Here is a 23812-nt window from a genome sequence, read left to right as displayed (position 1 = left end):
TCATAACCATCATAATAAAATTACTGAATTATACAAGAAATTATAATAAAACTAGTGAAATGTACAAGAACAGATACATAGATAAATTGGGTAATTGGTTTATCATGTAACTCATCTGTGCTTATCTTATGGAACTTGATATCGTATGCTCAGAAATATTAATCATGCAAAATCTACAGGTATTGTCGTGCTCTCTACAATTTAGAAAGAGGGAAAAGTGTGCGTGTTACCTAGACAGTAATCATTATTCGTACTCTGTGTAAAGTTTCCACGTCCTGCAAAGAGTTTCAAAAAATTTTAAGTGAATCACAAATAACTTAAATGTAATACGTAGTCCTTAGCATGATATCGTTTTCGAGAAACTAATTTATTTCTCGAAAACGTTATCAAGTACCCAGGTCCACCAACGAGGAGGTGACTACGCAAGGACCCATCCCTATGTCCCTAATCCCATCCACCCTCCATTACATTCAAGTGTTCTCGGTACAGAAGGTACCGAGGACTGACTCTACTTGCAAATATAAAAGAACCGGAATCCATAATACATTCTCTACAATCTAACATAGATTTTAGAGATTGCAGTATGGACTTTACGAAAGGGATGATTAGAAATGGCATTTTCTTACCAAAAGTGAAATTCGTAAAGTGAATCTACTGACACTTTAGCAAAATTAAAGTGTTCTACGGTACGATATTTAAGGCGATGATAAAATTAAGTTAAGTTAAAGTTAAGAAAAGAGACTAATTTCAACTAAGAATTGAGATCAAATTCGCGACGCGATCAAAACGAACAAGTACCAAATAAACCTGCGTCAAATTCTCGCGAGAGCATTCTAACCCGATGGTCCAGCACTAGTCACTAGGCGAACCATACCCGACACAAATCGCGAGCAAGTTATGTCACGTCTTACGACGAAACAGCCGATACCACGCTCTCCCCAATGGTGAATGCGGGTACCATCAAGAATTCAGCGAGACTTAGCAGTAGGACGCATTGCCCAACGACAAGAACGAACTTCGCAGACCGCCCCAAGTCGTCTTACAGCAGGTCCGAAGACCCCAGCGACACGGGGTAGGAGCTACTCGGAACGAACCTGCGTGAGCGCGTCCAATGTACTAAGCCTATACCCAAGTCGAGTACCCAACGGGCGTACCAATCGACAAGGGCTGCGAAATCTCAATGGGCTCCGAAAACCACATCAGTTTGATTGAGCATCGACTATTTCGTTGCGTGACGATGGAAGACGGAATCTCGAACGAATAGAAAAGAAAAGGGAAGAAACGAAAAGCTACGTGAAGCGATTTCACGCAGTAGAAACTTAGAATGCTCAAGGGAGAATGTAACGTGTGTTTATAGGTACTGACTACACGCGATTATAGAAATGGCTATTTCTCACTTTGGATAAGAAAATGGATTTCTTTACAATTTTGATACAATTAAGTTACAATTAAATTACTTAAATCTAAGTGCTTATAACTAAGGTCGCATGCATCCCACGGCGATCCAGCTGTGATCCAACGTTGAACGTAGTAATTGAGATGAAGAGAGAACGAAGAAAGCTCTCATTGATTACAGTTTCAGACAATCTTTTCACGTGATACAATTAGAAACAATTTTGGAAAATGTAGAACTCCAACGCTGTATTCACTAGAAATATCATTTTCCCGTTTCCAAATATAAAAAGAATAGTGAAACTGCTTTAGGATCGTAAAATCAAGGAATATAAAATCATTGATCAACCCCCAGGAAGATTGAAAGAAACTTAGAAGTGCAGAAATTAAAATAAAGCAGAAATTAAGTGGACTTCCAATCATTAAACAACCCTCCGTCGAGAACAAACATTACAGAGAAATAGAAATTACTATAGATCTCGCAGGATTGTATTCAACCTCCCCAAAAAATAATAAGAATACAACCCAATGAACCGATTGACATTAACCATAATTATACTCGATTGACAGAAATTAGGGAAGTCAGGATAGAAGGGATTCAGGTTACACAATTATAAAATTAGATTATATTATTGTACAGATATGTTCGGTAAAATTAACTTAAACTATTTGCAACCCAACTTAAAGTTTCAAAGTCCTGAAAAGGACTTGAAAAATTTAAATTGCATTGCAAAAGACTCGATACTAAAAGTACCAGTGATTAAATTATTCTAATCTACTGCAAAATTAATGAAATATTATTTGGATAGTGAAATAAATGAATGAAATAATGAAAGTAAATCTATGAAATCTTATCTTTAATAATTAATAATGAAAGTAAATCTATGAAATCTTATCTTTATACAAGGCAGAAGTTATAAATCGTAATCTTTTAACTGATTCTGGTAATTTTAGTATGGAGTTTACAACTATACTTATGTCTACGTGCGTAGTCCTTAGCTTGATACCGTTTTCGAGAGCGCAATCTCTCGAAAACGTTACCAAGGGCCCAGGTCCACCGCGTGGAGGTGACTACGCAGGGACCCATCCCTAATTTCCCTAATCCCATCCACCCTCCATTACATTCATGTGTTCTCGGCACAGAAGGTGCCGAGGACTGACTCTACTTCTGAATTTAAAACCGGAATTCATAATACATTCTCCAAAATCTAATAAAGATTTTAGAGATTGCAGTATGAACTTTACGAAGGAGATGATTAGAAATGCCATAATCTTACCAGAAGTGAAATTTGTAAAGTGAATCTATTGACACTTTAGAAAAATTAAAGTGTTCATCGTTACGATATATAAGACCATGACTATTAGTAAGAATGGAAACAATAAAGTTAAGAAAAGGAACTAATTTGAAGCAAAATGAAATTCGCGACGCGAGCAAAACGAACAAGTACCAAATAAACTTGCGTTAGATTCTCGCGAGAGCATTCTAACCCGATGCTTCAGCACTAGTCACTAGGCGAAGCGTACCCGACACAAATCGCGAGCAAGTTATGTCACGTCTTACGACGAAACAGCCGATACCACGCTCTCCCCAATGGTGAATGCGGCTACCATCAAGAATTCAGCGAGACTTAGCAGTAGGACGCATTGCCCAACGACAAGAACGAACTTCGCAGACCGCCCCAAGTCGTCTTACAGCAGGTCCGAAGACCCCAGCGACACGGGGTAGGAGCTACTCGGAACGAACCTGCGTGAGCGCGTCCAATGTACTAAGCCTATACCCAAGTCGAGTACCCAACGGGCGTACCAATCGACAAGGGCTGCGAAATCTCAATGGGCTCCGAAAACCACATCAGTTTGATTGAGCATCGACTATTTCGTTGCGTGACCATGGAAGACGAAATCTCGAACTAATAGAAAAGAAAAGAAAAGAAAAGATAAAGAAAAGAAACGAAAAGCTACGTGAAGCGATTTCACGCAGTAGAAACTTAGAATGCTCAAGGGAGAATGTAACGCATGTTTATCGGTACTGACTACACGCGATTATAGAAATGGCTATTTCTCACATCGGGTAAGAAAATGGATTTCTTCACAATTTTGATACAATTAAGTTACAATTAAATTACTTAAATCTAAGTGCTTATAACTAAGGTCGCACACATCCCACGGCGATCCAACGGTGGTCCAGCTGTGATCCAGCGTCGAATGTAGAAACTGAAATGAAGAAGGAAATGGATTTCCAACCATCAAATGATGAGAATAACAGAAATTTTACGAACATGCGGAAATACCATTCTCATTTCGAAATATAATTAGAATAGTGAAACTGTTTTGCGATGATAGAATCGATGAATATAAAATCATTGACCGACCCCTACGATGATTTCAAGATAGTTCTTGCCCATATAGAAACTTAGGAATGAAGAAATTAAAATCAAGTAGAGATTAATTGGACTTCCAATCATCAAACAACTCTCCGTCGAGAACAAACATTACAGAGAAATAGAAATTACTATAGATCTCGCAGGATTGTATTAAACCTCCCCAAAAAGTAATAAGAATACTACCCAATGAACTGATCAACGTAAACCATAATTATATTCGATTGAGAGAAACTAGGGATGTCAGGATAGAAGGGATTCAGGTTATACAATTATAAAATTATATTATGTGATTGTACAGATATGTTCGTTAAAACTAACTTAAACTATTTGCAATCCAACTTAAAGTCTCAAAGTCCTGAAAAGGACTTAAAAGATTTAAATTGTACTGCAAAAGACTCGATACTAAAAGTACCAGTGATTAAATTATTCTAATCTACTGTAAAATTAATGAAATAATAGTTGGGTAGTCAAATAAATGAATGAAATAATGAAAGTAAATCTATGAAATCTTATCATTAATAATTAATAATGAAAGTAAATCTATGAAATCTTATCTTTAATAATTAATAGTGAAAGTAAATCTATGAAATCTTATCTTTAATAATTAATAATGAAAGTAAATCTATGAAATCTTATCTTCATACAAGGCAGAAGTTATAAATCGTAATCTTTTAACTGATTCTGGTAATTTTAGTATGGAGTTTACAACTATACTTATATCTACGTGCGTAGTCCTTAGCTTGATACCGTTTTCGAGAGCGCAATCTCTCGAAAACGTTACCAAGGGCCCAGGTCCACCCCGTGGAGGTGACTACGCAGGGACCCATATCTTGTTCACTTACCAGTTGTCAGGCAAAAGCTGTCATCACTGTCCACTGCGATCCACAGTTGCCCACTACCGTCCACAATCGTCCACCAGTATCCACAATCATCCATCATTGTCCACTACCCTTGGCTTCACCACCTCCATCCACTGTCGTCCACCACCGTCCACAATCATCCATCAGTGTCCACCATCGTCCACGATCATCCATCACTGTCCACCACTGTCCACCACTGTCCACCACTGTCCACCACTGTCCACAATCACCCATCAGTGTCCACTAGCCTTGCCTTCTCCATCTCCATCCACTGTCGTCCACCACCGTCCACAATCATCCACCAGTGTCCACTATCTTTGACCCATCCACCAGTGTCCACTACCCTTGGCTCATCCACCAGTGTCCACTGCCCTTGGCCCATCCACCAGTGTCCACTACCCTTGGCTCATCCACCAGTGTCCACTACCCTTGGCTCATCCACGAGTGTCCACTACCCTTGGCCCATCCACCAGTGTCCACTACCCTTGACCCATCCACCAGTGCCCACTACCCTTGGCTCATCCACCAGTGTGCACCACCCTTGGTCCATCCACAGCTAGCCACCAAGAGGGACCACTCTCATCAACCACTCAACCCTGACCTTCTCGCCTCGGCGTCCAAACGGCCAAAAGACCTCTGACAGTCTCGCACTGCTTTTATACTCTCGTCCCCACTGTCGTCCCCCCACTCATGCCCCCACTCTCCTCATGGTCGCGAATTGACAAAATCATTTTTCATGCTATATCAGTCCATAATTTATTAATTTTTATATTTTTATTGTAAATTTATGCTCTTTGCAACTTAGTGCAGTAGTGTACATAATTTTTTATCCATTTTTTTACAGATTGAACTTATATTTCTCTACTGTTATAAAGTAATTTTGGTAATTACTTTTAAAAAATTAAAGTATATCGCAGAAGATTCTATAGTGCAATATACTAAACTACAAATAGGGAGTTTCGGATAAAATTGTTTGGAATGATTGTGCCAAATACTATCGGTGTATGAATGAATTTCGATATATAATTGTTTAGTATTCATGAGCTTGATAGCAAACATTATTAGTTATTTAACTGATCGCATGTTCGATTGCTTAACGATTCATACTAACATAAAGTATTACCTTAAGGTAACAGTTTCAAATTCTATGTGGAATCGGTAACGATGGTAGCGATGCTGAAATGGTAAAAAGGCTCACGTGTACTCGTCCTCTAGCACAGAAATATATCGACTGGTTAATGGTAAGTTTGCAGGTATTCTATACCTTTCATGTGGTACTCAAAGGTTGCAGCACAATGTACAATTCAAATTTTACACATTTTTTAAATAACTAAAATCTTTTTTCTAGGCACTTGCCCGCACAATATTAAAAACCAATGCAAACTCTTAATTACAGCTTGTATTTTAAAAAGTTTGACAAAATCAAGGTATTCTTGTTCAATTATCAATCATTTCACGTTCAACAAAGTTTACCTTCTTCTTAATGATTCTCATCGAAAGAATCTATCAGATATTGGACTCATCACTGTACGAACCCAATCGATTCGAAATATTTGTCATTTGCTGCGAACGGAAGTGAAAACTAAGAACCGGTTCTGCCTTGTACTTTCTTTGGATTTGAATTTCTAAAATCTTGTCTTCTCGTTTTCTGTCTATGGCACAAGGATAGAGTTATGTAATTAATCAGGATTGATAGATGCTGTTTTGCGTGTTAAACAAGGGCAAAGGGCAAGGTGTAAGGTACACCTGCCGCTAGGAGGTGAGCAGATGAACCAGAACTCGGTGCAGGAGGACAGTCGTGGTAAAATAAGCGAGTGAGTGAGAGAAAGTTCGAAAGTAGGCCTTTGTCGTTCAGTCAGTAGTCAACTGCGTCCCCAGACGATTGGTTGTCGTAATGGTAAGTTTCCCAGTGGCTCGGTCGTCGTTATTCCGGAAATTTCTTTCAAGCCTTCTTCGAGTCTCGTGAAAATTCCAAGCTCTTTTTATTCATGGATTCTACCATCAAGTGCGAACACTTCGAGGGACTGAATGGTGTTTCAATAATTACAAAATTGGGACAAGTTGTGGAACAGGACCGCTGTTGGCCGCTGTCGGTGAATAGCCCGCCTTTGTGGTAACGTGCGATCGAGAGGAGCAAACATATTCTGTCACTTATTAATTATTCTTTGCAGGTAGTTAATTAGAGCGGCATTTTTGTCAGAATTAATTCACTTGTCATTGCAGTAGCTTGTCAGTTTAATGTATTGAAAGTCGAGTGTATACATAATGCATAATAGTGGCGGTGCTTTGAACGGTTTGCTTAGTGAGTTAGCGAAATTACAAGGGTCTTTAAATATTCATTTGACAAATATACAAATTGTTATTTGTAAAAGTATTATGTATAGTTTAAATGCTGTAGAGCTCAGAAATGAAAAGGATAATTCTATTCTCTTCGGGAAAGATGACTACTGAAAGTAATACACGTGTAAAGCGCAGAATCAGTGAGCTCATAGTAACGCGTGAAAGAGTCACGTTGTCGAAGACGAAAGTGGCTTTCGTTTTCAAGTATCGTTATCGTAAATCATCCAGCGTGTCTAATTTCACTGTTTAACAATCGCTTCGCTTATAAAATATTTCGGTTACGCGATCCACTCATAACGTCTTGGAATAGGTTGCACGGTTTTTCGAAGCCTCTCGTTCCTGTTTTCTCTTTCGATTAAACTTTATCGAAGACGAGGCGCCAGGGAAGCACTTTCGCGGTCAGTTTGTGCGTTTAATCTCGCCTGAAACTAGCCGGAAAATAGCAGCCATTTCAGTAAGAGTTGCATAAAATTTGAATTGCCTAGAAAGTTTGTTGCACGCGAACGAAAGGAAAATAAAGACAATGGAATCTGTTTTTTAAATCTCGTAAGACTTTGACTAGATTCAGATAGTCGCACAAGTAATGAGGAAAATAATCGTACGCTACAAAATCGACGTAACAAGCGTGACAGGAAAACGTAGTTATACCACCAGGTAATTGTATCCTTTTCTATTTCACATACCTTCTTCCTGTTTTAGGAACGGTTCAATTTTTCAGCTATATTATACAATAAACCCTACGACTGTTAGACTTTCTCGATCGGTTAACTCAGTCAAGGATATTTCGCAATTATTACTCCATGAATATGAAAGAGATACGTTATCGAGTCGATTGCAACTGCTTCCAGACGTTCAAAGGATAAAACTATTACATATAATTAATAGCAATTTCCATGAACGTTCCACTTTAATATCGCATTTATGGGGGTCTCCATTCCGTGAGCTGAACAGAGTCGACCACGTTCTAGAGAGGATTTCATTTCATTAGTTTTTAGAACCGGGTGATAGGCGAGAAACGAATGACGTAAATAATTGCGAATGTAGGTCAAATTTGTATGATCGCCACGAGTCACAAAGTGAAAATCGCTGGCAGCGGTTTCGGAGCCTCGAAGTGTGTTAATGATGCAGGATGTTCGTTCCAAGAATGCAAGTTGCATGTAAAAATTAAATTCGTAGCACAATTTGCAATAACAATTGAATCAGGCAGAGGCGAGGATGGGAATGTTGTAATTGACGCAATGATTGTCTGTGCAGTTCGCGGTTTTCTGTCTGCTTCTACTCCTCGGTCTAGGTCACTGCCAGGACAATGATCTCCCTTCGAAGTTCGAGATCGAGAGTTCGATCAACCGCACGATCGAGGAAGTCGAGCGACAGGTTCGCGAAGATCCCAACCTTCCCAGGCTGACGAGGCAAGATATAGTCAGCATTCTACGGAACATCACGTCGCAGGACTTGAATAAGTTGAGAGACAGGGAAACGTTGGAAAGAGCGAGAAAATTGTATCAGAGAGCGTTGATGGTTGTTCTCCCTTACAACGCCAACCAAGAATCACCTGGAAGTTTGAAGGATCTTTACACAAAACCACCGATGACTCGAATAGTTCCTGACGTTCAAAAATTGGAAGATAATAATGGTGAATCCGATAACAGAAAAGTAAAAGAAAATTATAATGGAGCAAGGGATTCTGAACCTTCTGTTACTGAGAACTTAGTCTCTGGCCGTGTTTCCTTCAAGGCAGCTTCAAAAGAGTCTACAACGATGAAAAATCAGTACAAAAATCACAGAGAGACGTACTCAGACGTACATACGAAGGGTCCTTCAAAGCAGACATTGAAGCTGGATGCTACGCCAGTAAGATTCACTTTTAATTTGGAGAATCTTCAGAAAAATTCGTATTCCCCTTGGAAGTCGACCACGACGAGATATCCAGTTTATAGAAATAACGAAACGAAGGCTTCGACGTTAGAAATCGTGTACAGCACCAGCGTTACCGACGAGCCTACCACAAAGCCAGCGTCCAAGGAGATCAGCATCGACCTGGAGGCACCCAGAGTGAATCAGAACGTGCTGACCTCTAGTCAATGGCGGTACAACGCGCCGCCAAGTACGACTGTGAAACCTACTTTGCCTTCGAAACTCGACAAGATACCGTTCCTTCCAACGATTAATATAGAACCTGAAGAACGTCTCACTGCTTCCTCCTCGCAGACGCCTGAAATTTTCATGCAGGAGTTCAACGATTCGTCGAATACCTTTATGATGAATACTGTAAAGCCAACGTCTCTGTACGTTACCCCAATGCCCACGGAAACTTCTTCGAAAGCGAAATACAGTTCCACGTATTCGTTAAATTCTGCAGGATTTCGACAAGCCACCACTTCCTCCTCTGTTACCTCAACGCCTATGAGGTCTGAGGTGATGGATCTGTTAGCCTCGATTGGCTTACGACCAGACAATAACAGCAACGTCGAAGATGTCTACAAAAGGAACAAGGATATTCTGGATAGCAGGATTCGGGTCTCAGACTTGAACAATATCCTTGGCACGATTGCAAGCCTGACTTTTGCTGGTGACAATGCTGTGCCTACGGTTAGCAAGAATACCATCAAGAATTCGGGGTCAGAGATAAAAAGAGGCGTGGAGAACCTTACTCCAGACGTTCAGATGTTGTTCCAGAGATTTGGTTTGCAAACTTCGAATCTGGGTCAAACCACGACGAGCACCACGCAGAGAACGACAGTTAATTTGAATTCTTATACGAACTTCAAGCCTCTGCCTACCTCCAATGTTAAGGACCAAGAAATGAAGCAGTTTTTGGCTAGGTTTGGTCTTGGAGTTAGCGACAACAGGAAGCAAAAGTCGATGAAAGTAACTACGGAGATTCCCTCCGTGATCGAAGTGGTACCAGAAAACATGAGGGGGATTCTGGAGAACATTGGACTGATCTCTAGGCCCCAGAAATCATCCAGGAACGTATTGAATACCATGGACGACATGAAAAAAGTGGACACGTCCAGGTTGCACGTATTCAAGCCCCACGAAGTGGTCGTGGACGATGACGAAAAGAGGAGCAAGATCAATAAGCTATTGGATACGGTTAAATTGATCCAGGAAAGCAACGCTGACGATCAGAATGTGAGAGAAGCGATGAACAATCTCACGAAGGCGGCGAAGGTTTTGAAAGATGGACCAGATCCTATGAAATTCGAGGAGATCGATTTCTACAACGAGGGCAACAGGAACGATGTGAAAAGGCAGAAGGAAGAGCAGCAGGAAACGAGCACTGCTGACACCACGGAACAAACCGCGCTCGCTCCAACCGCGACGCCAACTACAACTGGTATTAAGAAGTTTCTGATATATGTTCTGAGCAGCTCTGAATTTTTCATTCGAAAGATCGTTCAGGGACTAACGAAACTTGGAAGTCTACTAACCAACGTGTATAATAGATTTAGACGTGGATTTAGCTGATTACCTGGTTTCTACTAATTCTATACGTGTTCTATCACAGGCAGTCTCGTCTCGAATTCCTGCATTTCCTTTCTTTGTTATACGTCCTTCACTTACTTGGGAAATGCGACGAGGCGTCTTTCATTATGTAAATACATTCTTTAATTAGACACTCACACTCTGTCCTTCTCTTTTGTTGGTTCTAACAACACTCACGTGCCGATTTCTATGTTGAATCTCACTTTCATACAGAAGAAAGAGCGATCTTTCCCATACACGGTTGATGTGAGAAGATCAATGAAATGATCTTCTACTGAATACTTTCTACTCGCCTGACTCGTCATCCTGCTAATTGTGAGAAATGCCTACTGTTTAGAGTACTAATGTCTCTGTTTACGACTAATGCCTCAGAGAAATCATGCGTTTAGCGCAATTTGAGCGCGTTAATGCTAACGATACACCATAACCAGTCTCACTGTACAATACTCATTTCTACTGACAACAGTGTACATCCTGTGAATCGTCATTGTAACTCGAGTATGCATGCGATCGTTCCATCGTCAATTCTCAAAGTTCGTTAACTCAAACATCAATAGTTGTCCACTTCATTACTCACATCGCGAATGGAACGACTTGGAGCGAAATTCAACCAGCAATTTCTGATGGAACTTGTCAACAGAATCGACAGAGACCACCACCCTGAACGCATTGACCACGGACTCCGCGAGGGCGGCTTCCGGTCAAGGAGACACGGTCGCAACGACGTCACTCGAAGATTCTTCGACCTCGACTACCCCGCCAACCACGACCACCCCGTCAACCACGACCAGCTCGAATCTGATGGCGTTGGAGGAGTCCTTTGGCGGAACGACCAAACAACCGGACACTTCTCTGCCCCCAAAACGAAAGAACGGTCTGTACTTCTTGGTCGACTGGAATTCGTTCCTCGAGGTCGGCGAGGAGGACAAGGAGAAGATCAATTTGAGGTTCCAGCCGAAAGCTGGCGACAGAACGAGATTCTTGCCAGTGACTGTGCCTTAGACATCGCGAGGGATCGTAGTTCCCCGTTAGACAGCGTCTCGTAGTTTTTGTTGTGTTGTTAAAGTAACAAGTTTGACGACGTGTACGAGAAGTAACGATCGACGTTGCTGGAGCGATTTGTACATAGAAGATTAATAGTAATATATTATTTAAGGGGATACTGGAGGGATAGCAAAGGTAGGAATGGGGCATAATATGACATACACGAAGGTTTTTAGCTGGCATAATTTTTGGAACGTTTCGCGGTACACTGCTCCAATAATTCAGAGCAATTGTTACGTCACTTGTTTTACGATACGTAGTTATTTATGCACGTTGTCTGTAATTGTTTTGTATCATACGTTGACCAAATAAAACGTTTTCTGTACAGAAAACGGGCAACATTGTTTGACCTACATAGATGCGAAAGTGTGCAATTAGCGTGCACACACGAACGTGGCAGAAAAACCAACCGGTTGATGAATTATTCAAGAATGAAAGGGAGTCAATGAGATCAGTGAAATTAAATGGAGAGTATCTTTCGATTTCGTGTGTATATTATACAGTAATCACTTTGAGAACCGCTATACGGGTCTTTATTTCCGACCAAAATATTTTGTATTGGATCGACGATCCTCGAATGTCACAGGCGTACTTGACGCGTTCAGTCAAGACGATTCAGTCGCGACGTTGAGATGTACTTGTTAATTCGTGGCGCTACGAATCTTCTGTGTCTTTTCCTTTGCGTGAACGTCACGATCGGCTGGAATGTCGACGAAGTGTCGAAAACCTTGGACCAATTTCTGGAGATCAATTCTCAGCAAATACTGCGAGCTCCACGGAGTTCTGAGGATGCTTCGACAATTTGGATGGAGTACGAATTTAACAGTGGCGCTGGTAACAGAGAAGGTACCGTGAAAAATATTCTAACTGCCTCAGGGAAAATTTTAGACGTTAATATTAGAAGCAAAATTCTTTTAATTCCAGAACTCATCGTGACAAATATTTCTGTCCACGAATTTCCACGTTTGCCAGGCACTGAAACGAACTGGCAATTTTTAGATGCAAATGGCACCAGCTATCTGTTTCGAACAGAAGAGTCTGTGCTCTATTTGTACGAATTCGATTCAGACGATGTTGTAATACGTGATTTTGCGAGTTTTGATGTGAAAGGCACTATATTAACGTTTAAAGCGATCTACCTTCGGTCAAAAGGCGACGCGATAGTTGTTTTGTGCGTGGAATCGAACGGTAGAACTTCCTTACGATGGTACAGGCTTTTAAGTGGGAATCGTTTCAATTTCTTTTGGTCGTGGCCAATAGAGAATCGTATTAAAGATATGAAGTTTATTCAGCACGAAGAACCGTACAAATTATTGCTGTTGAACGACGATGAGATTCACTACGGTATCCAATACTCACCGGTTTACGTTTGCCGTTTCGAGATCGATTTTTCCACCAATAATTTCTATCACTGGTAATTATAATCATTTCTCGAAATTCCGTTGTATTTTTAATTTAAATTAGTCATTCGATACAGGCTGTGTCAAAGAACTCTGATGCCAAAGGTGTTGGATCTTCAGCTCTGTCCCATTTATGAGAGCATGTCGCTCGCTCTTCACTCTGCGAACGGCGTTTTATTTTATAAATATAGAAACACCATCGAGAGAACCATTTTTGAGGAGCTACAGGTCGTGAGATCGTACGATTTGAACAATTTCGTCTGCTTCGAGAGCGGTTACGTGCAGTTCTTAGCGATTTCTGGACCGGAAGCTGGTCTGTTCCATTTTGTAGATGGCGAGTTCCAATTCAGTACAGAATCTGAGCCTAGTTTTGGTGAGGGTGCGATCCGTAAAAAATCGAATCATCGTTTTTCATTCAAAATGATCAAGTTACGTTTACCACAGATGTTTCTGAGATCTCTTGGGTCAGAAGTGTAAGGTTGGACACGTATCGAGACGAGTCGCTGGTGTTGATTCAATTAAAAAACTCCACAGTAATCGCTCTGGCCTGGCATGGATTGCGTTTTAAGAAGATTCAGTTACCAAGCGATATCCTCGATCAGTTTGATCTCTCTTCGATCACTCCTCTTTCGAATAATGGGTTCATTCAGGGTAATCGGATCGTAAAACTTCAGGTAGCCTTGAAGAACGTGAAGCATCCGAATCAGTACACTACAGAGAGATTGCTCGTCTTGCAGCGTTTACTGAACGTAAGTTTTACAGTCATTGAAATCTATAGAAATGACAGTTGTTTGAAATGCTTGTTTAGGACTCGCTGTATCATCAGGAGAGAATTCTGAACGAAACAGAAGCTCGAGTTAAAAAGAGCTACTTGAAGAATCCTGAAATCACTGGGTTTTGGAATATCAGCACTGTAAACGTGACGGATGCTGTTATATCTGACGATGTGATTTATCATTCGGTTACGATAGGAGGGAAGAACTTGACGAAGGAGGATCTATCATTCGATATGAACAATTACGCGAACAGACTAGAAGAATTGGAACAGAAACTCGATCAGATCGATTCGAATTTGATCAGCGTCTTAGATTTCAACTCAACCGGTTTGTCTCTCGACTCTGACATCGAGATATTTGGAAATATTAATTTTACAGGCAACTTGAACGTTGGGAACTTAAGCGTACTATTCATTAATGGAATGAGCGTAACGAACTCTGAATCTCATGACGCATATCATGCAATTGAAGGCAATAATATGTTCGATTCCATCGAAGCTGAGAATCTGACGATCCATTCGTTGAACGGTATCCCAGTCGAGACTATTGGCTTCCGTGAAGCCACGGTGGATTATCGCAACGTTGATTTCACTAAAATAAATAGAGCACAAGTGGACGGACAGCTTTCCTTTTCCACGATCAACAATATTACTTGGGACACATTGATGAAAAACATCGTGTGGAAAGACGAGCCAGCGTCCATACCTGGAAACACCATTATCGAAGGGGTGAGTTATTATTACCATTACTTAACTGGCCTCGAGTACTCTACTATAAGTTTACACAAGCTGCAATAAGAGTGTCGTGCAATTTCAGACTCTGGTCGCGAACATCTGTGATGTGGATCGCGTGAACGATCTTCTCTACCCGGAAGACTATGTTCTGAGCAAAAACGATGGTTCCGTGATTGTAACCGGCTCGAAGACGTTCGACTTGGTACTAGCAGCGAACCTAACGAACGTGGTCAGACTAAACGACATAGACTTCGAGGATTTCGTGGTTTTGTACAGAGACAACGTTTTGAAGAAGAGGATCACTTTCGAGAACTTAACGATCGAGGGAGAGCTCAGAGTACGTTTCATTTGACTCTTAAACAAGTGTTTCCGTAATGTAGAGAGTTGTCTGTGATTTCAGGTTGATTGTGAAGTAACGGGGTCCAATTTGGAGGAGAATCTGTTGTTGAACGAAACATCCACCATTTCATCGGACATCACGTTCCTTAACTTGAACGTTTTGGGGAACGTCACGTTCGATACGTTGCTTATAAACAAGCTCCTAGTGAATTTAGACGATCTGCTGTTGAGAACCGACGAGAAAGTTGAGATTACTGGTACTAAAACGTTTTTGGGGAACGTTGGGATGAAATCGAATGTCATCATCAAGTCTGGCATGGTCAATGAGCATTTGTTGGAAGAATTCGTCACTTTGGACACAGATCAAACATTTCCAAGTAGGAATTCAGTTTATTATTAATAACTAATACTTACTTTCTATTGTCAGCGTTCATTATTTTGATTTCGTTGCAGATTTGACGCAGATATCGTCGGATGTCACATTTGGAAACGTGACATTGGGAGCCTTCGAGACGTTAGAAGCTCTTTTTAAAGAGAACAGAAATTCCAGTAATTGTTTCGAGAAAATTATTGTGTTTCAGTCTCCAGTTATTGTGGATAAGTTATCTTTCGACAGATTGAACAGTAACGTTTCGTACGAACACTTCAACCGGAAGTTAAACGAAACGTATGAGAACGCCATTTTCGAGAATTTAATCGCGGAAACAGTAGAGGCAAAAGAAATTACGCCTGAGACTGTTAATGGCCAGAACTTTAAAAATATCGTGAAAAATGTTACTTTCCCCAACATTGTCGATGAATACAGCATCGATCGTTTAGAAACCGATCTATTGAACGCGACTTTCATCAATGGAATGTCAATGGATGAGATCAATGAATTAATAGATAGATTAAATACGGTTTTACACAGTATCCTTAATGGAAACGTAACTCTAGAGTCCCTTCGAGTAACAGGGATTATCCAGACGAATTTAATTAATGGAAAAGTTCTGAACGATTTGCTGGAAGGAAGCCAAGCAAATACTGCGATCTTCAAGCAAGACGTGTCGATCAAGAATCTAACTATTTTAGGTTTAATGAATAACTTTAATTTCTCAGAAAGGCTGTCTGATACGATTCTAAAAACGGATAGGGATATAGTGATCAGTGGATACAAAATATTCAACACGATCAATTGTCACGAACTTGAAGCGACATCTCTAAATGGTCGTCCAATAAAAAATATTTTAAATCCCTTTATAGAACAGGTGTTAAAAGGACCTGTTATCATAAATGGTATCTATAACGAGTTCTATTTTCTAAAATTATTTAAGTAAGAAATAAATATACACAAATTTTGGTTTTTCAGGTGATATGACAATTTACAAGGAGTTCAACGTGACAGGGAACATTGGCGACATACCATTCTACGACTTCACGAATAAATTCAAGGCTCTGGGAAACAACACCTTCGAATTAAGTGGAGATGTTCATTTTGCCAATAACGTTACTGTAAACAATTTCTATACATATGAATTGATTCAGGGACGAAATTTCGACAGCTTTCTGAACACGGTCGTTCTCAAGAAGCAGGACAATCTCACGATTTCTGGAACGAAAGTGTTTCAGAATTCCGTCACCTTTAACGATACATTCGTCGTGTATGATAAGTTGAACGACGTAGATTTGAAGAGATTCTACAGGAAGGCTGTCTTCACAGACAAACCGTTCTCCATTAAATCGAAGGTTACATTCAAGGATGACGTTCTAGTGGAAAAAGTGCTTGCAGTTCAGACAAGCCTCGAAGCGCATTCCGTCATGGGAATCGATTTGAATGACTTACGATTCAATCTTCTATATTTGAATAAACCTACTTACGTCGCAGGTGATTGAGATTACGTTTATTTCAAATTAGGTGGAAGAAAATGTTATTTGAGTTACGTTGTTTCTTCGCAGGATCTATGACGTTCACCAACGTGAGCTTCAAGTCTGGTATTCAAGTGGAATTATTCAACGATTTGGATATGAAACTGTTGATACCATTAAATACTGAACAAGTTATACCTGGGGAAGTGTTAAAGTGTCGTAACATCACCGTAGATAAAATCCAACTCTATGGAAAGATTAATAACCAGAACTTACACGAGATTCAACAGAACACTTTTATGGTACATCAAACTCACAGTATTTTAAAGTTACTCGAATAATTCTATGCTAATTATGCTTCTAATATTTCAGTTACATGGAAACCAGAACATAACAGGACATTTCAATTTTCATGGTGACGTTCAGATTCGTCGTAATTTCAACGCTCGTCTCATCAATGGCATCGACTCGACCAAATTCATACCCTTGAATTCAAAGAGTCCTATAATCGGTAAAAAATCGAATGTAAATCCATTCAGTAATCAATCATTCCCGAAATATGATTTTCTATCCAATCTTTATTCCCTCAGGTAACTTTGTATTCGAGAAACCAGTATTGATCAACGAAAGTCTGCGAGTGTTAGGCTACTTGAACGACATAAATCCAAATCGATGGGAGGCAGTGGCGGTCACGGCTAATAATTTGTTCCATCAGATCATATCTGGCAAGTGGACCGTGTTTGGTGACGTTTATTTTGAGAAGGGAGCGTCTGGGAGTAATATCTTGAATGGAACAAATGTCGCTGAGCTATCGAACAGCTTGGCGCAGAGACAATTGGAAATGGATACCGTGCTGGCGAAGGCGAACGTAATAAAAATCATAGTCTATGTGCGTTCGAGGTACTAATACGTTTAAACGTATAAATCTTCATTGCAGGAAAATCTAGACAACACGTGCGAGGATTTGAGTTACCTGAAACACTTCGCAGAGAAACAGATTTATCAGTTCAACGTGTTCGACTACCTGCAGATGATCGATTTCAACAGCAGCATCATCAGCGTTCACTACTTCGAGCTGGACGATTTAGACTACCTAATGTTGAGCTACAACAATTGCCAGATGCACACGTACTTGTTCACTGGAACGAAATTCGAGTTGATCAACAGCGTGCTCGATTTTGGAGTGGTCGAGCAATGGACTGCCTTTGAACACGATCGAATTTTGTATTTCCTCGTATCAGGGACAAGTTCTTGCGGCAGAAGCCCTGTGAATTTATGGAAGTTCCAAAACGACCAATTCGAAGTTAGTTTCACTGTTTCTAGCGAAACTAGACGATATTAAATTTCTCTTTTTACATTTCATTTTATTTCTCAGCACGTTCTGGATCTTGGGCGTAACGCGGATAACAAGAAGATAAGTCAGGATGTATTTTTAATGATAATTGATGCAAAGAAACGGATGAGAAGTTCTGAGAATATAATCGAGAAATTGAGGAAGTCTTTTCCGATCCTGTCGAGTGATAATAATATGAAAATTGTTTTAGACAAAGATCAGATGCTGCTGACCAACGAGCATACCGTTTACGAGTACAACACTGATCATTTCAACGATACGAGCGTTGGGAGATATGTTAGAAGTCCAGAGATTCTGAATTTCAAGGCTGGTATCTTCGAGAAAGAGATGCATCTCTATTACGACGAGGAAATCAGCAAGGATCGCATATTCGTGAGTAAATTTGCACGAAAACACATCAGAAATTACAAAGGAGGAGTTCATTTTAGTTCTGCAATTTTTCTACATCGCGCAGATTTGCAACAACGACACGAACCGAAAGAAGATCTTGCAGACTATAAAAACTCATCGACCAACGTCGTTTACGGTTCTTAATTTCGACGGGTCGTTGGAAACCATGCTCGTTTTCATTGAAAACAAAAAGATTCTTCGAATCTACGAGTACAAAGGTATTGGTTCGTTATTTAATAGCATCTCGTTTTATAAAATGTGAACGTTACTTTTTGCAGGTATCCAAGGCTTCGTGTACAGAGATAGTATAAGGATAAACGTAGATAAATTATTCGCTTTTAAAATTAGAAGGTACACTAATTTGGCGAAACGATATTGCCTCGCCTTGCTTCACGATAATAGATTAACGATCGTAGAAGCTATGATGCACGGCGAGAAATTAGATATGGCCGCGTCAATGTGTTCCAAATACTGAAGTTGATCGAAGAAGAATTGAAGTTATTAGAATCGAATTATTTATTGTACACGTGAAACATTAGAATTAATTGAAGGTCTTTAATCGTAGAGTAAAGACTATTCCACATCATAATTAATTATATGATTGATAAATTATACTGTATTGTTGCATACTATTACTGTTTTTGATAATGTTGTGATTAGTACTTCGAAAAAGTTTATCAATAAGTTCCACCCGATCGTTTCGCTTTGTAAAAAGCAATAATTTCTTCGTCGATCTCTGGATCTCCTGTGAGAGGCAATGAATCCTCAAAATTCTTATCAGCTTCGTTAGAATTCGATATTCGATTAAGATCTTCTTTCTCAGTTTTCGTGCATTCCTTGCGCGCTGGAGATTCTCTTAAAGATTGCACATTTTCAACCGATCTCGATATTTTATTGAAATCTTTTTCTTCAGTCTTTATGCATTTTCTGGACGTAGAAATATTATTTAGAGAGTGCGTGTTTTCGACAAACTTCGACATTCGATCGAAGCCTTCTTTCTCAACTCCTACGCATCCCTTAAGAGCTGATTCTTTTGGAGATTGCGCGTTGAAGCTTAAATACTTTTGATAAACCGGGATCGAGTAATCTGTTTCTGTGAATGGACTTTCCTTGGCTTCCAATTTCACGTCAGCAGTTGGTGGTTTAATAAGATTCTCATCCTTCATCTCGAGTCTTGATTCTGTTTTATTGCTATGCCTTTTCACCGCAGTTTTTAGCTTCCTTTCCGGTTTACGTGAAGATTGCTGACTCATCTCGTCAGGCGTATCGTTTACTTTCTCATTAGTTACCTGATTCTTACTTTCAGGTGACTCTAATGTTAAATTAACGACATTACAAGGTAAGAGGTCAGGCTTTACTGTATCAGTGAAAATTGACTTGTTTCTCGATGTCTGATCAGTTAAGTCTATTCTACTTAAATCTCTTTCGATGTTATTCGCTTCGATATTGTCACAGGTATTCTCGTCGCAGTTAATCTTGCTTTGACTACTGACTTTAGGTCTTCGTTTAGGTTTCTTAGTAGAAATACGATTAGATATTACATCCAGCTTGCCACTCTGAATATTATTGACTGTAGATACGTTGTCATTTGTAGTAACTGGTCGTTGAACTTTTTCTTTTTTTATCATATCAATTAATAACGCTATTTAGAAGTTAAGAAATAATTAAACAGATGGTACGAGAATAAGATAACAATGTAGGATACAAATTTCCTTGTCCCTTTGAATAACCAGATCCTTGTAATACTCCACTTTCTTGAAACAACTTTTTGGATCTCTGTTCAACTCGAAAGCTTTCTTAAAGCTTTCGAAACAGTACTGCACTTTCTTCGGATTATAATCCCAGCAAACTTGTTCATTCGAGGCTAAGAAACTTTTGATCTGGCAGTCAAGATTTCTTTTATCTTCGGCCGTCAGATCCTCTGGCACCTGCTCGTGCAAAACTAATTAAATTAATTGGAACATCGATCGGATAAGCTGAAATAATTTGTACTGAAGGATACTACAGAAAGTGTCTGTCTCGTCAAGGCCTTAATTTGTTGCCTAAGCCTCTCGTTCTCTGCCCTCAGCAACGCGTTCTCGCTTCGAATGTCCGTCTCTAGGTTCAATTTCAACTCGTTCTTTATCAGCGCCACTCTTTGAGCGAATCTGCAAGTGGACAGTGTCTCCTGGCAGTCGCAAAGCGCGTATAATTAAAAACTAAACTCTAACGACAATCATGAGACGACAGAAAACCGTTCTCCACCTCGAGATTGAAAGAGGCGATGCTTATGGTGGCCAGCATCGCGGTTAAGCAATTCCCGCCCAAGCTGTCCCTCAAGATGGACGTCAGCAAGGAGTTCCTAAAAAATTGGAGCAACGAGAGTGTCAGGATTGATTAGAAATCAGACTTCTACGAACACCATCCACTTTCTAATTGCTTTCCATTTTAAAACGGAAAGGACTGCAGTAACGCGAACGAAAATTTATTCACCAGTCGTTAGCTCGACGAGAGATTGTACTCTCGGTTGCGAATCTCACGAATAAATTTAGCGACTGTAAGCACCTGTAAGGAATGTGACCCACGCTCTCCTGACCCAGACACACTATGACTTGTTCCAAGTAATGTAGGCTCAGGTTAATGTGTTTCGCCTCGGTTAGAATGGTGCCGGTTATCGAGCATTTGTAGACGCGCTCGGACCTACGGTGATGTCGCTCTTGAAAAATCGGTGTACCGTTACAAAATTTGCTGGGACACGCGCAGATGGCGATGAGAAAGCAAGTCGAGACGTCGGTACATTTTTAAACAGTTCGTTTCTTCAACGTTTTCGAAAAAAATTGCGAGATGTACTACTTGTAATAAAGATGCAATTTGCAATAGAAATTGAACATTGTTACGTGATTTCTTTCTGTATCGCGTTTGGAGTTAATAAAAGAGAGGCAATTTTGTGTGGTCTGGTTTGAAGTATTGCGTTTTTTTTTTTGGTATTTTTTTTAGTAGAAATGTCTAAGGTTTTTATTGAAGCGAAGCTTGTAAAGAGTTAACTTCAGAGGCAGCTTATGACCGTCATCACGACTTTGTGCGCGTGTACCTTCTGTCGATACAAGAAAGGCATACGAACCCAGCTAGGTCCACAAAGTGTATTTTCGCTCGCTTGTACTGTTCAACTCCGAACTGCTTCGTGGAAATCACGATGGTAAAGATGCAGTGAGATCTTGACGACTGAGGATTCATCGGTGTTTCAGCGACAACACTGTCGAGTATCATCCAAAGCTTATTTCGCACAGGAATTCTCGATCTTCTTTCAGAAATGTAATTAAACACTTTAAATTGCCCCACCGATTGTCGTCGCCAAGCAGAAGCAATTCAAATGCCTCCTCCACGTTCGTGACAGAGTGGAATGTTAAATTCTTCAAGTGCAGCTTTCCAGACTCGTCTTCCTGAGTGCTGATGCGCCTGAAACGCGGTCAGAATTCTCAGTTGAACTCTCCCTTATCTTCCTCTTATGCATTAACCCTCATGTATGGAAAATCGTGCCTTTAATCATTTCCAAAGTGAATCCATTAACGTTACGTAAAAAATATACGTATCGCGTTGCGACACGTTGCAATTCGAGTGCTCTGTAAAAGGACTAAAGATGAACAGAAAGAAATCGCGTGCGATATAACGCGGATTGAGGGGTGGCCAAGTAAAGGCGACGCTGTTACTTTAATCATTTTCGAAGTGAATTCGTTAACGTTACGTAAAAAATATACGTATGGCGTTGCGACACGTTGCAATTCGAATGCTCTGTAAAAGGACTAAAGGTGAACAAAATGAAATCGCGTGCGATATAACGCGAAATAAGGGGTGGCCAAGTAAAGGCGACGTTGTTACACCTCGCGACACAGTTGCTCCATATTTGAGGCAGGTCAGAATCACGGCTGATCAATCGACTCGAGCAGACTGTTTCCCTTTAGGGAACCCCTCTAGTTTTTACCAAACGACCGCGTTCGCGTGTGCTCCTCGCACAGGCCGCCATTTACGTCGGCCGAACTTACGGTAAATCCTCCAGTCTCGTAACCGCGAATTCTCGTTGCTGTTTCCGATCCAGCAGGTCGTACCCGATCTCGTTGTATATCTCCAGATAAGCAACCTCGACTGTGTACAGGTTTTCCGGCCGCTGCACGGAATTTAAGGGCGGTATACGGTTCTCTGCGCGCACACCTTCTACGTACCGTTTAACCAGCGGACGCAACCTTTCGTATCACGTCGAACAGGTGCTGCAGGCTTCTTGGTATGACGCCACGGCACTCGTCCTCAAGCTTCCCGGTTATCGTGTACGTTTTCCCGCTGGCGGTCTGCGGAGTTCAAGATTACGCTCGACGATTACGCGAGCGGAACGTGAACGCGAGGTTTTAGAATTTTATCTGAATGTTTCGTGGTAAATGTGCGAGGGTAGTTTGAGTATTGCGATTTTTTTTTATGATTGGTTGAAATTGTACAGGTTTGTAGGTGGTTTCATGAGATGTATGAAGCAATATTTCTTTTTTTTTTTTGGTTACAGAGTGAATGAAAATTGATAGGGTGTTTGATCAGCTCGCTGTTTAGTTTACCTGGCCGTAGGCGAAAATGGTGCCGTTGTATCCGTCGAGGGCGCTTTAAGGGATGAAATCGTATAGCTGAACGGACGGTCGAGGCTTAGATTCTTACTAATTAACGAACGACACGATTCCTTTTACCTTTCCACTACCGGTCGCGCCACGTTGTCGAACACGTCCTCCTGCGTCGTAAATTCCTCGAATATTCGGAAGAAACTGAAAGTTTCCGATGGTTCAGGCGCGTTCCCACTAATTAAGCGTCGATTTAGCGATATCTCACGAGAAATTCCATGACTCGGGGCGATTGTCGGGATAGTCCTTCGATTTTTGGACAGGCGAGTCTAGGACGATGAAATCCTCCTCGAGATTTTCTCTCGGACGATGCAAAACTCGATAATCCTTTAGAAAAATAATGACATCGAATAAAATAAGCTTTTCGTTGATGTAACGAATGTATGTACCACAGTGCTCTTTCGATTCTTTTCTGGTTTCAATCTTGCGTAGACTTTAATAGCATTCTTTACCATTTCGTTTCGCAAATAACCTCGCAGCCTTGTGTTTATCAATTGAACGAACGATCGATTATCGAACAACCATACCGCCCTCCTCAGTTTAATTATGCGAACTAAAATTGTCACTATTCGAGAAGAAGGGAACAAGACACGAAGTATCAAATTTTCTGCAGAGCTTAACAGAAACCCGTTAGATACACAAAAACAATTGAAATATCGAGGAAACACGAATCAATCGAAGCTTTCGATTGCAAACACAACGTAACGAGATTCGAAAGCTGTACCAATAAAAACACGAGGATCTGCGCCGTCGAAAGCGGCGAGGATTTGCACGTTAAAGTGGAGACCGTTCGTCGGCAAAAAGGCGGCAACGGATCCAACGTGGAAGCTCGTGGCT

The 23812-nt window shown here is 40.6% G+C and overlaps 3 protein-coding genes across 3 annotated transcripts; 2 read left to right on the top strand and 1 right to left on the bottom strand.

The window, feature by feature from the left end:
• The first annotated feature begins 6329 nt into the window (after window positions 1–6329).
• Window positions 6330–11602, top strand: LOC143430616 (uncharacterized). The gene is made up of 3 exons (XM_076906969.1): window positions 6330–6530; window positions 8228–10313; window positions 11103–11602. Exons 1-3 carry the CDS (start codon window positions 6528–6530, stop codon window positions 11462–11464), a joined length of 2451 nt encoding a protein of 816 aa, XP_076763084.1. The 5' UTR covers window positions 6330–6527; the 3' UTR covers window positions 11465–11602.
• A 536-nt stretch (window positions 11603–12138) lies between these two features.
• On the top strand, window positions 12139–18823 carry Fs(1)n (female sterile (1) Nasrat). The gene is made up of 16 exons (XM_076907046.1): window positions 12139–12352; window positions 12431–12920; window positions 12984–13279; window positions 13351–13655; window positions 13715–14410; window positions 14499–14753; window positions 14817–15132; window positions 15209–16030; window positions 16104–16619; window positions 16691–16902; window positions 16973–17111; window positions 17191–17468; window positions 17538–17903; window positions 17976–18326; window positions 18409–18562; window positions 18623–18823. Exons 1-16 carry the CDS (start codon window positions 12139–12141, stop codon window positions 18817–18819), a joined length of 5607 nt encoding a protein of 1868 aa, XP_076763161.1. The 3' UTR covers window positions 18820–18823.
• A 198-nt stretch (window positions 18824–19021) lies between these two features.
• Window positions 19022–23430, bottom strand: LOC143430668 (kinesin-like protein KIF6). The gene is made up of 13 exons (XM_076907044.1): window positions 23365–23430; window positions 23184–23302; window positions 23045–23119; window positions 22919–22961; window positions 22562–22663; window positions 22364–22485; window positions 21663–21779; window positions 21445–21576; window positions 20889–21023; window positions 20589–20685; window positions 20350–20511; window positions 20050–20263; window positions 19022–19986 (listed from the first exon to the last, which is right to left on the bottom strand). Exons 1-13 carry the CDS (start codon window positions 23428–23430, stop codon window positions 19022–19024), a joined length of 2349 nt encoding a protein of 782 aa, XP_076763159.1.
• Window positions 23431–23812: the final 382 nt, after the last annotated feature.

This window comes from Xylocopa sonorina, chromosome 15 (genome assembly GCF_050948175.1).
Source record: "Xylocopa sonorina isolate GNS202 chromosome 15, iyXylSono1_principal, whole genome shotgun sequence".
In the NCBI taxonomy this organism is placed as follows: domain Eukaryota; kingdom Metazoa; phylum Arthropoda; class Insecta; order Hymenoptera; family Apidae; genus Xylocopa; species Xylocopa sonorina.
Note: the sequence above shows the minus strand (reverse complement) of the source record. Positions and strands in the feature narration are given on the sequence as shown.